Source organism: Hippoglossus hippoglossus, chromosome 11 (genome assembly GCF_009819705.1).
Source record: "Hippoglossus hippoglossus isolate fHipHip1 chromosome 11, fHipHip1.pri, whole genome shotgun sequence".
In the NCBI taxonomy this organism is placed as follows: Eukaryota; Metazoa; Chordata; class Actinopteri; order Pleuronectiformes; family Pleuronectidae; genus Hippoglossus; species Hippoglossus hippoglossus.
In genome coordinates, this window is record NC_047161.1 from 17854326 (window position 1) to 17869858 (window position 15533).

General features: G+C 40.2%; 1 protein-coding gene across 2 annotated transcripts in view; it reads right to left on the bottom strand.

Annotated features, from left to right (window-relative positions):
* Positions 1 to 15533, bottom strand: part of trappc9 (trafficking protein particle complex 9) — a 212507-nt gene that overhangs the window by 158330 nt on the left and 38644 nt on the right. For both annotated transcript variants that reach the window (XM_034599381.1, XM_034599380.1), the window contains 3 exons: positions 14320 to 14446; positions 14048 to 14180; positions 10955 to 11118 (listed from right to left, as the gene is read on the bottom strand). In XM_034599381.1, the coding sequence (XP_034455272.1) occupies positions 10955 to 11118; positions 14048 to 14180; positions 14320 to 14446 (424 nt within the window). The remainder of the gene's footprint in view (positions 1 to 10954; positions 11119 to 14047; positions 14181 to 14319; positions 14447 to 15533) is intronic.

Here is a 15533-nt window from a genome sequence, read left to right on the forward strand (position 1 = left end):
GGTGCCTCACCTGAATGAAGCATGTGTTCTGTCTGTGCAGGTGAGACACTCCTGCTCTCGGGGATTGCAGGAGCAGCAATCAGGCTGATTAAAGCAGACGCACAGCAGAAGGGGAGATGCAAGCTCACTGTGCAAACAACAGTTTACATGGCCGTGCGTGTTTCATAACCAAAGCCTTTAAAGTCCTCTAAGAGGATGTGAATGTAGGCAGCATTAAATAAAGATTTTGTGAATAAGTCTCCACTTCAAATATTCATACATTCAGAGCTCCTTGTGGTGAATTAAGAGAGAGAGAGAGAGAGAGAGAGAGAGAGAGAGAGAGAGAGGTAGAAGAGGGGTAGAGAGTAGTAGGGCAACGGGGAAATGACTTAGAAATAGGATTGAGAAGAGAAATTCATGTGAATGTGCAGCATCAGGATTGTGGATGACGTTACTATCATTTCACTACTCAACTATGAGTCAGTGCCTGTGAAGAAACATTTCCTGCACGTTGTTAAGTATTAACCAGTGACGTTAATGTTTTTGCAAATACAATATGAAGATCACGTCACTGCAGCTTTAAAACCTGTCCGGCACATTTAGATTTGAGATTTCCATCCTCTCTGGTTCGGATAATCCCACTTTTCTTTCTCCCTCAGTGATCGACCTGAGGGAAATTGAAGAGAAGCAGTGAAGCTCTAACTCATGTATAAGACCCACCAATTCAGACTGATCAGAAACAATCAGGGAAATTGAATGAGACACTGTTCGACAAAAGTATTTTTGCTTTTTGCATCAAGTTGAAAATATAATAAGTGAAAAAAGGCAGCTAGGTGCAGCCAGTTCAAAACAGTTTCATCAGTTGACATCAAATAGCATAAACGAAGACCGAAATAACGAGTCCTCTACGCTGTCATACCCTAAACTGCACAACTTAAAACAGTCACATCCGTAGCAGCCACAGAAATACACTCAGTTGCCAGTTTAATACACCAAGCTGAAACTAATGCAGTCTCACACAACAGCACTGTGATAAAGTCATGAAGGTTATACTGTCCAGTTTGTGTTGATTGATGATTTGCAGGATATAGTTTGTGAAGCTGTTGAACAGGAGGTTGCATTGGTTGATTAGTTGGTTTCATATATTGCAATGTCAGGAAGCAGGACAGAACTGTCCAGCCACACAGCCACTCCATGAAGCTGTGCTTAGCATGCTCTAAGTTAAATGCTCAAATGTTCAAAATGACATAACTAACATGCTGATGACAATGAGATAACACCATGTTCAGGATCTGAGTGGCATTCAAACATTGCATTACACACATAGTAGTTAGGATTAAGTTTATGTCACTAGTTCTGCAGGGATTTAGTCATAAACTGACCTGAGATGGTGATAGATAAAACACCCGGGATATCCACACTTATAACAATTCATTCTGAAGGAACATGAATGTATCAAACTTTTGCCAACCCATCAAGAAGATGTCATGATATTTCAACAGATAAATGAGTTTCACTGTGATTGACCCTGCTGGTGGCGCTAGATTAACAAGAGTCGTTGGGAGGTGACATACCAAATCAAAAGGTACCTCTTCCCCACCAAAGTTCAGACAAACTACTTCGGACATGTGAGGAAAAACCTGCTACACAAGCAAAGGAGGACAATCAACACCATCACTTAAACACGTGTTTTACACCATAGAGCTTATCTTTTCTCCTATCCGCTTTCCAGGGGCAGCCCTGCAGTACTGCTTTCCTATGTTGATGGCTGGCTTTTGTTTTAAACCCTCACAAAATTAAAATATGCATCAATATACGCAGCAAGTAGCAGATTGTGTATTCATGCATTGCAGTGCTTATGTGATCATATGAATGTATAATCTCACAAAACGTCCATCAAAAGTTTGCCCAGCTCAATGTGTGCATTGTAACAAAAACATACCAGAAAGATGTTTGCACTAATCAGTGGAATTGTGAATACTCATTTCTGAGAAACAAGGAAAAATTATTATATGAAAGCTATTGTTAAAAGTCAAGATAATACACAGAATATAAGCAATTTGGAGACTTTGTAATTAATGAAAATAATAGTCATGATGGGAGAGTTCTGGAACAAAAACACAAGGGCCTTACTGAACAGCAGCCATTATAGAACTACAACTAAACAGCACGGAAATACTTATAAAGTCCAACGAGAACAAAGGACTGCACAGGCAGCTCTGTTTATGATAACGAAATCACTGAAGCAATATTTATTCCCTTTTTTCTTTTTTATGTGCTGCAGAGCTAAAGCTGTTTTTGTAAATATGAGACATTTGATATGAATGTGCATAAGTGTTTTAGAGGGCAACTGAGCCGCGCTCATAGTTATATCCACAAAAGAGCAATAAGGTAGCAATGACGAACAAAAGGTCTGATGGCTGGTTACTGTCTGCTAAACAAAGACTCTTACTTTAATGTGATACAATAGATTATTGTGTTAAGAGTTTATTTTGTTATCTACAAAGTTCTTTTCATGAATAAATATTTACTTTTAGAGAAACTGGACTCATATCTCCTGTGTCAAGGTGGTTGTGCTGTGGCAGAAAGAGTAATGTTTTGTTTGTTTTGCCACAGGTGTCCACATACTGCGAATCTTCATCTTTTATTCATTCGGCTCCCACTGAGAATGCCGAGGGCTTGGGAGAGGCCCTCGCAACTGTGGCCTGTCGAAAGGCACCGGTGACGACTGAGGAGGTGTAACATGACGACCAGAGGATGGTAAGTGCTGTCAGCGTGGTGCTGCAGTGTGTCGCTAAAGATTCCAACACTGCTACATCAATGATCTCCTCGATAGGGACCAGTATCCCAATCTACAGTATGTGTACGGCCGAGGCACCCAGGGTTTAAAATACGATCGAGAGAAAAATGTATGTATTATTCACCATGGTTGGAAGAAAGTGATACATTACTGAAACATACACATGAACACAAAAAACTGCCACTCAGAGACTCACTCGGGGTCAAAAGTACACACAGTGCATATGCTCTAATTATGCATTGGCTACTTGCCTACACATAAATTGGTATTTATAAAAAAACTGAATGTGCAATGAGACTTTGCACACCTGATGCATACTCAATACAACTCAGAGAGCATTAAATATTCTATTCGTAACAACAGAGGCCCAGGGTATCTCAAAGACCACCTTCACCATGTCAAGGGCACTCATGCGTGCCATAGTGTAGATTGAGAATTGGCAGCTTCTGCTTGAGGTTGGCTAACAAAGTGTTTTTACATATTCATTGCCGCAGATCCCTGTGGTGCTGATCATCACTGAAGTAATGAATCAATTTAAAAGGGAAACTTGGAACTCTACGATTATCATCCTAGTGCGACATTTGCATGAATTTAGAGCCACTGAGAAGGTTTTCATTTGCATGTGTTTGTTTTTTAGCAGGATTTAAGTAAAAACTACTGGGTGGATTACCACAAAATTTGGTGGAAGGATGCAGGATGGTTCAGGAAAGAAGCCACTTAAACTTATTGCAGATCCAGATCAGGGGATCCAGGTGATGACCATTGTGTGATAGGGCATTCTTCAACATTTGTGTGGATTTCTCAGGGAATAATTCATGGATCTTAATGAAAAAAATCTGATGTGTTTAGTGTATTAATATTTATGAGTTTGTGCAGGTGTATAAAAAAAAAAAAGGGTAGACTAGTGCATTTAATGTGGTTTCATAAGGGGACTTGGCGGAGGTATGCACTCTGTGGGTGCCACTCTTCATGATCCTCTGTGCAGTAGTTTTTGCGTAATCCTAAGAACTAACAGAAAACCCCAAAAAAGCAGACGAAAACATAAGCTCCTTGGAAAATGTAACAATGTGAACATGTAAAACAATGCCTTGTAAAAAATATAGTGGATTTAAAGTAAAGTAAATGTACTTTGTTACATCCTACCACTGCTGTACAGGATCCATAATAAGAGAGACACCACTGATAATTGCTGTCAGGTTTAGTCAGACTTTAGTCCGAGTTTAATGCACCTGACTCACAACTCACTACAGAGAAGGGTGGCAGTGGAACTTGATAACTCATCTATATCTTGAGAATGTCATGCAAATGAATGAGAAAACGATATTCCAAGTTCAACAGTCCAGATTTATAGTTTGAAAAAAAACATGTTTAATTATAAAAATCTGAAGTGGATGATTTGTCATTTGATGAAATGAGGTGTTAAAACACCAGTAACAATCAGACTGACTTGATTAAAATCACTTATTCAATGTGGTGCTTCCTTCAAAGACTGGTCTTATTTAAACCACTTGAGTTGAAACCGCAGTGGTTTCATAAATTACAGCAACAAAAAAAAAGATGAAGTTACACAGAGAAAAAAAGTGGATGATCAATTGCACTGCAGTGCAATTAGCAAGTCGCGTTGTATCATGCAGCCCACCAGACGGCTCCTCCTCCGAGGAGACGTGTGACTCTGGCAGAATAGTCATTTTCTGACTCTTGAAATTGTTTACAAAAGATTCCACAAATCACAGGGAAACACTTCAGAGCCTTGTTATTTCATTTGAGGAAAACTTAGAGCAGAGCAACATTTTGCACCGTCTAACAGACACAAGAAAGGGCTGCAGTGTGGCTGCAGTGCAGGAAGAGGTACACGCCGATGTGTGCTAATTATCAGCCTACACAACAAACTGGGAACGATTCCCAGCAAACACAGAGGTCATCCACTTAGCAGCTATCCAGGGGGCACTGTGGATAGCATAAAACAAGCAGAGACTCTACTATTAACACCATTTCCAATAAGGGACAGTAAAAGTATGATCTTAATCTGGCTACATTACATATTAGAAGCCGCAAAGTATTAAGAGCTGTGTTACAACCATAGACTGTGAATAAAACTGAACGTACACTTCAGGTCCGGAAAGTGAGGCCAATGCGTTAGCGACTGAAAGTTGAATGACCAGCAGAGGGCGACTCCACTGGTTGTGAAAAGCAGTCAGTTTCCATTGAAGTCTGATCTATGAGAAAATTGCTCGACTTCTCACTTGATTTGAGCTTCAGTAAACATTTTCAGACGGAGATTATGGTCTCAGTGTCTATTTCCAACTCCTCTTCAATACAGTGGGATGTGTATTTTTGAATGATTGACAGCTAATACCAACCAATGGGTACCGGTTGAAGGTGGAGGTGGGTGTACAGTGTCTTTGAGCTCGCCAAAATGCCTAACCCGAGGTTTCACCATGGGTTGGTGTCAGGTTGGGTTGCCACTTGGTCAGACCTGAATCCCAGAACAGACTAAAGATTTAATGACAGACTTGACGGCTTAGATGATAATTATAAAGGCTTATACATTTTTCACTTGAGGAAATGGGACCGCTTGCAAGATAACAAGAGCTTTCCCTTCCCCTCCTCCCTCCCTAAATTCTTCCAAATCTCACCCTAAAGTGGTACATATAGTGGACAGAATAACAGCCTTTAGAGTAACCTACAAACATTATTTCCAAGATAATGTCGACTCAAAACCCAGCTGAAATCGTGACGTCCGTTTTTGGGGTCAGAATGATGTCAGCATGTCTGTCAAATGTATCTTTATCTGTATTTTCAGGTCTTTGGGGAAATATCAGCGTACACACACTGTTTCCTCTCCGCTGCTGGAAGGGCATGTCGTGTCTGTGTGTGATTGACAGCAGCCGATAGGCTCAGCTCCAGCAGGGGAATGAGAGACAAACAAACTTGTGCTGTAGCTCGCAGGCCAAGGGTAGATAATGTGGGACTGCAGCATATTGAACAGAGTTCATGTATAACATATTTTTCTCCTGCACTGTCTTAACAAACCCAGAGAAATTGTGAGCAGCTAAATGTGTTTGTAGATCTGCTATAATCTCACTGCAGCATAACTGGGGTTGTAATGAATTGGAATAATATTTGATTTCAGATTTTCCTCAATTTTATCAATAAGACTCTTTTTGTATATGTGCAGATGTACCTGACCCTACCAGTTGGATTTTTTTTATTTCTTTTTGATTTCCTGGCTCACCGAACTCACTTTTGTTTTCTACTGTCTTGATGTGTTGGTTCATTTTGCTGCTTGTACTGAAATGTGAGTAATGTAGAAACATGTCAGAGTCTATCCTTGCTGTTACCACGCAAGGGATGCAAGAAATAAAAATAAATACGCTTGTAATGAGGCATCAACAATATAATGGGTCAACGTTGTACCTGCCATTCTATGATGACTTTCAAAGGGTCATTTTACAAAAATCCAAGAGCATGAGCAGAAATCACAAAGCTCATATTAAGACAAAAGTATTTGATGCATTGAATTTTCAACATTCAAAGAACAAATGCCACTGTGTTGCTCTGGATATGAATCCCTCTTCTCAACAAAGAGTGATTTAAGGAAAAAAGGACAAACATAGGAATATAAAAACAGAAGGAGCTGTTCCCCAACAGGCACTGATGGAGAAAAGGATTTGAAAGAGAAAAGAGGACAGCTTGGAAGGAGTGAAGAAAGACAGAGAGAGTGAAACCATTAAACGAGATACTTGAAAGAAGCACAAAGACAAAGAGGATTCATTCACAAGATGTTTGAACGATAAAGAGCTCTGACCAGTTAAATCTCCTACACTGACATTTTAATATTTCCCTCAACTACAGCTATGATGAACCTTGACTATCAAAAGCTGCTGGTAAAAGAGCAGGGGGGAAAAAAATGTCTTCATTAATTAGTTTTTTTAAACAATTAATTCACTTTTATTGAGCTATATATTCATTTGTTTTACTTATTCACTCTATTTTAACTACATTTTTGAGAATTTTAACATAATCATCTAATGCTTGTGTGGTGGGAAACCCCTGTCAAAGCAGGCCTCTCCCTTCAGGAGCCTGATGGGAGGAGTTTGGTCTGGCTGCACTATATAAGCTGGTGGCATTCAGCCAGTCGCTCTCTCCCCCATGGCTTCTACAGCATTGGGTTTTGTTGTAATTTGATTACTACATTTACATTTCCTGTTCATTTCTTTAAATAAACTCGTTTTTTGTTTAAACTCATGTGCGGCCTTCCCTACTTCGTCCAGCCTTGAGCCGGGTTGTGGCAGTTGGGGGCTCATTTGGGATCAAATCAGTGATTTTTTAAAGATGAAGTTTGATATTTGTAGTAATTGACCCGGTTTGGTTGGAGCTGGTGCTCAGGTATGCTTGGAAAATTGCACTTGGCTTACTTGTTTAACTATTTTTGGGAAGTATCACACATGAGTTAAGTGTTTTTCTTCAGGGGAAAGGCAACCTTCTGGTCCTTTTGTCTCTGTCTTGGTTGAAAGTCAGTGTTACTCCATTGTGCACTTTGGTGTTATCTCCCTTCAGGTTTTGCTGGTTATCTAAGTGACATTATTGCAATTTTGTCAAGTAGGCAGAGCTATATTCTCCTTAACATAGTTTAATTATAGGGTTCGTGGTGAAACCACTTTTTTATGTCTTGCCGATTGTCAGAAGGAGCGAATCGGGTCAAAAATAGGTTGGTGTCCTCAAACTATTTTAATTAGGTTCCTGTACTACTTACAATAACATGGACAGACAAATTCTTATCCACCCTAGAGAAAGAGCTGGACAGGTGTGTTTTTTCTACTATCTTTATTTGAGAGCGTGATATTTTCATTTGAGAGCAGGACTAATTGATTTCAAGTTCAGATTTTGTAATGCTTGCACCCAAATAACCCCTGCTTGGGCTTAGATTTCCTGCGCTCCAGCTTCAGCTCTTCTCCTCGTGCTCACACTGCTTCTGTGCGCATGAAACATTTTTTCCATCTGCTCTTAGAAGTCTTTCTGTCTCTGGTTTTGTAGCTTCATGTTGACCAGTAATGTCCTGGACTCCTGCTCCATGGTGTCGGTGTAATTGTAAAAAGGACTATCAATGGCATAAAGCTAACACATATAGAAAGAGTGTGGGACATTTTCACTCGTCAATGCTATTGGTTGGGAATTTTTGACATGTTGCACAAACAAATCCAAGAGATGAAAAAAAAGTGAGCGCAGCAGAGAAATCGGAAAAGCAGACATTTCATGTGCGCACAGAGGCGTGGGAAGGAGCTGGAGCTGGAGCACAGAACATCTAGGAAATCTAGGCGCAAGCAGAGTTCATAAGTGCAAGTGCAGTGGTTTGAGTGAGAGCATTACAAAATCTAAACGTGAAATCAATAAGTTCGGCTCTCAAAAGGAAAGATAGGGGGAAAAAAACATAGCTGGACATCTGTTAAGAGGTTCCTATAGCAACAACAGAAATGAAGAGTCATTCGCTCATCGCGCTGTTATTGAGCCATAAAGTCTACATCAGAGGTGGACTCCAAAAGGTTATTCGCATCTGTGCAAAGTACAGAGTCCTTGACATGCTTGTGAGAGAAATGCATGAACATAACAATGGCAGAACCTGTGTGGTGGGACAAAGATCTATCAGCGTTAACCCTTTGGACAGAGGATGCGTTATTGTGCTCTGTCTTCAATTAAAACACCGCAAGGCCATTTTGGAAATGTCAGATCAATTCCAAATATACTGTCTCCCTGCTCTTCCTCTGCTCGTCCTGCTGTGATTGAACTGCTGAGAGAATAGTTCGGGCAAGTGACTAATAAAAACAGGTTCTTTGAATCAGTGGATATGGAGTACTGTTTTCCCAGTGTGGTGTGTAATAGTGTGTAGTCTGTAAGCAAGGTGTCTTTTTCAGAATACCAGGTTAACAAACTTTAAAATGGTTACTGTGACATTAAAAAGGCATGCAGGCTCCTACAGGCTTCGATTAAGCTGCTCTCAGACATGAACTGATATCCGGATATTTTTCCATATTTTCCGAGGGGAAAATGTGAGGAAAAATGTATGAAAAATTACATTTTGTTTAACTTTTCCTGCCTGTTCCTCAGAAAAATATCTGGAAAATGTCAGAGTGAGGCCATTTGAGCATGTTGATGACATTTCAAAAATGCGATGGGCATGAAACAGGAGGAATACAAATATCTGAGGATGAAAAAGAGGTGTCCAATTGTATTATTGCTTTCAACACCGATATAAACATTACAGCTGAGTCAGTGGCTTATTTTACCACCATCTTTGGTGTGCTGTAAACAAAAACACTTTGCTTTCTGCAGCAGAATGTATACATCATGTCCTGCCTCCTGAAGGCTTTACCCAGACCTGAATGTTTCCGTTTGAGTGCGTCTGGCCCAGAAAATCTTATTTTGCATTCTTCTTCAACTCCATTCAACTCCAATGTCCAGACGCTATTTTCAAACATTTTGCTGATTTCATGTCTGAAAACATAATTTTCACAAAGATGGGGGACAACAGCATAAAACAGAAGAAGTATCTAAAGAAAGTCAATGTGAAGGATGTAAACATAACTGTGATCAAAAGATAAGTACAATTTTAAAGCCAAACATCTGTCTTCACTCTATATACTATATAATACTATAGTAGAATATTGGATTGTAAAAACATGTGGTGATGGTGCTGTAAAGGACCTGTAAAGGGTACTTTCCAATTTGATAGTAATGCAGAGGTTTGTTACACAAAAAGTTGGGAAACACTGACTTATCAGATGTAACATATACCAATATATTATAGAAATATATTTACGTTTTGTTTACGTTGGGCATTTGTGATAAAGACATTGGGCCAATACACATTATCGGATCAAAAATCCTGCATATGTCAGGCAAGTCCAACTCAATACAACAGTGATGCAGTACAACGTTAGAAACTTGAACAGATGGTGTGTTGTACATTATATCTAATTTGTAATTAAATAACTCCTGTATCTCCTGACTGGACTGCTAACCACAATAAACAGTGATGACGATTTCAGATTTTGTAAGATCTAGCAGATGTAATAGAGTGCAATATATGGATATTTAGCTTCAACTGTTTTACTTCATCCAGACCAAAGCTCACATTGATACAAAGATGTAAATCAAGGTTTATAACAGACAAGCTGTACGTTCTATGACTGTAATGGAGGACAAAGGAGCAAAGAACCACCTGACATGAAGTGGAGCTCTTTCAGAGGCTCTTTCTCTTATCATTTTGAAAACAGATACAGTTTAGTTGACATATCCTCTCTCTGAACCTTAACGCTACTAGTTCGGCGAACGTGGCTAACTTTACTTAGGTCCACTATTTATTTAATTGATTGAGACTCCCAGATACAAGCAAATATGGTCATTTAAAATTACATTTATGCGAGTAATACTGATAAGGTATTTATCTTTTTTTCACCACCAAATGGTTACACAAGTAACCCTAGCTCCATGCTTTTTAGATGAGGCTCGGCTGAAACCATAAGTCAAGTTGCTAAAAGTGAATCAACGCCTTCTTACCAATAAAAATTGTCAGTAGTCATGGTATAAGGCAGTTGAAACCACACCCAGTTAACACCATCCATTAGAGTTTACTCCAACCTGACAGGAACCATCGACAACATAGGGGAGTTATAGCTTCTAAACTTCTGACACTTCTGCCATCACCATAACCTGGGGTGTATCTATAAATACAGCAGATTTGTATCTGTATCTCAAATTACAGCGGATTCTTTTACTCTCGCACCTAGACTGTGAAACACACAGACACAGACAGTCAGGGTAAAGGAGACTGCACAGAGTGAAAAGCCAGAGGGGCTTGAAACATGGAACCAAAGACAAAGGGTTCTGACTTCTGTGGAGCAGCGGACATCACAGCCACACCCTATCGCACAAACTCTGCGGGTGATGAAGAGCCCGTCCTAAAACAGTACTGATGAAGCAAACTACACAGCAATGATCTGAATATATCCTCATTCGTTACATATAGGCTATTAATCTACATACTGTCAGGTCTTTCCTCTGTTGTATTGGAATGACACCATTTCCTGTTTCTCTAGTTACTAAAATCTGAAATGACAGCTTCAAAAAGTAGAATTGAAAGATGTTGCTTCAGTGATCTTGAAAGGGGGCGCTAACCTTTGGTGGTGACTATCTTCGAGGTGAGCTCCAGAGTCTCGATGTCCTCAGATCCGATGTTTTCCAAGGTGATGGTCATCTTCTGGGTCTCTCCATTGAACAGCTGGACGGACACAGTGCTGGACAGTTCTTCTTTGGACATAGGCTGAGGCGTGTGCGCTGACCTGTTCAGATTTTTGGGAGCACAAAGAAGGTTTCAGTGATTTTAGGTAGTAGAATTTCCAGTTTTTTGTAGCCTTGATTCCATTCCTGAGAATGCCTCTCGAGTGGGTGCATTAACAGTGGGTTTTGGTGATGTGAAAAGAAGAAGCCATAAGTGCTACAGCTCTGCGCTGGTAGCACCTCGAAGAGTGAAGTCAAAGCAGAAGGTCTGGATACAGTGAGCACTTCCAAGAGACCACAGATTACATTTTCATACGATTTGCTTCATTCATATGTCTGCCACGGTTTTCTTTCAGCGCCAGGGAGTAAAAAGGTTTTCCAAATCAAAAGCTGCCAAAGTGCTGTACTTAGAGGCAGGGTGTTTACCTGTCATTTTTTAGTAGTGATACTCAGTAGTAATAACTGATTATTTCCCTTTACTCTCAAGTTTCCTATTTTTTTACTGCATCATAAATGTTCACCTTTTAAGATGCACATGGAAACAAGTTCACCTGCTACTGTGACGTGTAAGGGTTGACAGGGACTGCAGCCATTTCGGACATAGGAAATAAAGCTCCAAGAATATTATCAATTTTGTATTCTTTATGAAATCAAAATTCCCAACATGTGTTTCTCACTATTTGAAATTTTCACTGTCATACAGCACACTACCCTGGATTTGTTTTTGAGTTGAATGTGGATTTTGTAGCTGTAATTGTCACATTAGTTTAGGATAGACTGAAGGGAGAGGACAGTAACTGAATGTGAATTTCAGATATTTTCAAATATCAAACATCGTATATATTAAATGATTCAATCAAATCATATTGGTTCTGAAATTATTGATACATTTTGCTGGTGGTATTTATTTCAACAAATATGATTTTACCTAATTTTAAAAGTCTTTGAATAAAATGTAATCTCAAAGTTTCATACACACTCAAGTCTATTGTTATGTCTTTATGTTAGAAACAAAGTTTGGCTTAAGAAAACAAATCTGGTGCTGACCTGAGTTATAAGTATGACTCTGCTAATCTGTATGAAAGACTGCTGGTGTTTAGGGATGAGTTTTGAACTCATTATAAGATCACAACAAGGTTAATGTAAAATAACTGTAGCTTGTAATAGTTGTGACCAATTCAATCCAAACTTAGCGTAAAAATTACCACTTTAACAAACAATCAGTGTAATAAGAACAACCTAAAATGAGAAAAAATGTATTTGACGTGTACTTTGACTTTTCAATTTAATGCAGCCAGCCACTAGGTAGCAATCGGGCCGCTTTGGCTTCCCTTTAGTGGAGGAAAGATACTTAACATGAGTCAATACATAAACATTACATAAGCCGATGAGTTATCTTTTGTCACTTGTTGAGAAAGTGAGTATCAACATTGTCCAAGTACAGTGCACTCTGTGAGCAGCAGGACAATGACACATTTTTCATTATTTTGGCTCTGCACTCCAGCTGGGTGCGTGTGAAATGAAACAATGACTATGAGGTCAAAGTGCTGACGTTCGGCTCGGAGGCTGCTTGAGGGTGTTCACATCACTTGTGGGTGAACAGAGTATGACTCGTTGCCCTTTCATATTGTCATGGCCAAACAGCAATGTTATTGTCCGTACAGTCATGTCACCTGACCTCAGTTAACTCAGCATGTGTTGTCAACTTGCCGGAATGACAGACTCAACACAAGCACCAGAGTGAGACCACATATTAACATTTTTGTTTATTGTTGTATGCATGTTGTTACTATGGACTGTATATAAAAATGGACAACGCTTCTCCACTTCCTCCCACTATCAAGAAATGAAGCTAAATTATCCTGGATACAAACGCCACCATCTCCCACATCTGAGGCAGTAGCGATCAGGGGATTGAGCCGTGGTAGCGAGGTCCCACCAATACACACAGTTGTGGGGATCTACCGTGTTCTCATTGCATCAAATAACGAATCAAAACCAATCTTACCAGAAAAATCAACACTTGGACAAACATCAGTGTGATAAGAACTACCTCAAATGACAGAAACTATCTTTTAAATGTATTTGACATACCATGACTTTTTCTATCCAGACTGTAGTGGCCTGCGATATTCTAATTAGTCCCACCACAGTTTGATAATGAACAAAAAACTTCTCATTATAATATAAGAGATCTCTACCTTGGTGTGTGCAGCGCTATTTGCAGCATGCTCGTGCCACTGCAAACTACCACATGACCGCGTTATGGTTCATACAGTTTTCCAGTACATCAAACCTGACACTTTCAGCTGCAGTCGTGTCATGCAATGCAGTTCTTTCTCTCGCTCAAGAGTTCATCTGTTATGCTTTAGTCTGTGCACCTGTCGTGCGTGAGAATAACCTTTGTGCGCATACACCCCCCTTACAGCCATAGATTGAATATGTTCTGTGGGAAACACTGTTTTGAGTTTGGTTCAGGTCCCACCCGCTAACATGGAGAAGACAGGGTTTATGACCTACACTTCAGCCAGCCACCAGGTGGTGATCGAGATTCTTTGGCTTCACTTTTGGGGAGCGGTTATGTCATCCATCTTTATACACAGTCAAAAGTTGTTACCCTAAAATTGCAGATTTATGATTTTTCTATCTAAAGTGGATGGAAAATGCCCTCAAATGACTATGTCAGCACATTTCAATTTGCTTAAGTAAAGGTAAAACACCATGCAAAATCTGTCCTCCAGTTTATGGCCTGTGATGTACGCTTGCCAAATGATCTGGCATGATAGTTCATCAAATTGTGGCCGTCCCACATGTTGCATAACATCTGTTAAATGTTAGCTGTTATGAGCTGCGGCCCAATGCAGCCAGTGAGAGCAAATGCCCCGATGTCTTTGTTAAAACAATACTTGTAGCTTCAGTGAATATCAGTCATAAAGAAGAGCTTTTTGTTGTTACACAGACGTCACCATATGAGGGCAGAGAGTTTCTGACCGTGGTAGGGATGTGCTGAGCTGGAGGCGAGGAAGGGAGGGAATGACCTCCACCAAACAGCCACTCGTCTTCACGCTAGGCAGGAGCTCCAGCAGGCAGTCGCTGGCCACACCAAACACTGATGTGTGGTAACCTGGGTTCAAATGTAAAGGAGGGTGATATAGTTTTAACAGTGGAATGTTTTTCAAAATTCAAGAGATCACACTTAGTTTGACCATCTTATTATCGTGTGCAGTATCTGACTGATGGAATAGGTTTCCAGCTGGATTTACCGATGACAGTGATGTTGCCGGCTGTACGAGGGACGCCAACCAGAGTGACGGGGTACAGGCCAGACTCTGCAGGCAGGGACAGGCCAGCAGGCAGAGATTCAAACTCCACTCCCGAGGTCATCAGACCCTGAATACAACATAAAATATGATGGGCAATGATCAACATGAAACAAGACAAAAAAATACATTTCAACCAAACAGGAAAAAAAGAATGATTCTTCGTGCAAGTCTGAACCAAACGGGAGCAGGCAGACTCTTTGCCACCATCATGGAACAGGTTCTTAATTTGATACCAAAAAGAGCTAAATTAAATTGGTTCAGAAAAGTCAGTTCCTATACGGTACCAAAAAAAGCTGATTTTCAAGAGAAAAACTGACAACAAATAAAATAATCTTACAACTCTTACTCAACACTTTGCACTCTCCATCAACACATGTGCAGGAGAATGTTTCCTTTGATATTGATCATGTAAAACTAATGTAATATGATACTTCAGCAGTGCATGTAAATGTTAGCAGGACTGAGAACAGTGTGGTTTCTGCCCACTGTTACAGTCTGGGACACCATCTGTAGGGTGTCAGTATCTTAAAAAAGCTAAATAATCAGCAGTGATATTGAGTGATATGTGCAATGTGTTCTCAAATTGGCTGAAGTGTCAAAAACTGATCAGCTGAGCCTCACTTGCAGCTTAAAAAAAAGCTGTGTGTGTGTGTGTGTGTGTGTGTGTGTGTGTGTGTGTGTGTGTGTGTGTGTGTGTGTGTGTGTGTGTGTGTGTGTGTGTGTGTGTCTCTTTCTCTTTTTTTTCCCCATTGAGCCTGTAATCATGCCCCCTCAGAATAACTGTATTTACATTCTGAGTACACAGCGCCCGGCTGCACGAGGCAGACTGAGGTGACGTAATGCTTCAATCCCGAGCAGCAGACACTACCTCACTAGAGGGAAGGCTGCCGAAGAGCTGAGCCTCCGAGGTGCCACGGCTGTGATTTAACCTCCACTTCCCTTCACTTCAGGACATCAGACGCCTTTATTGGATCGCACAAGTATCAGTGTTAACCTATTGGAAATAGTTAATTTGCATATAGCTTTGAAAAGGTTAATGAGCCTGTTTCATTAATAATAACGATTAGAGCACGTGCAGAGTGAATTGTATTGTTTTAGCTTGTGTGCATCGACTTCATCGTACGACAATGACCACTTAACCCTTTGTTTTGCTT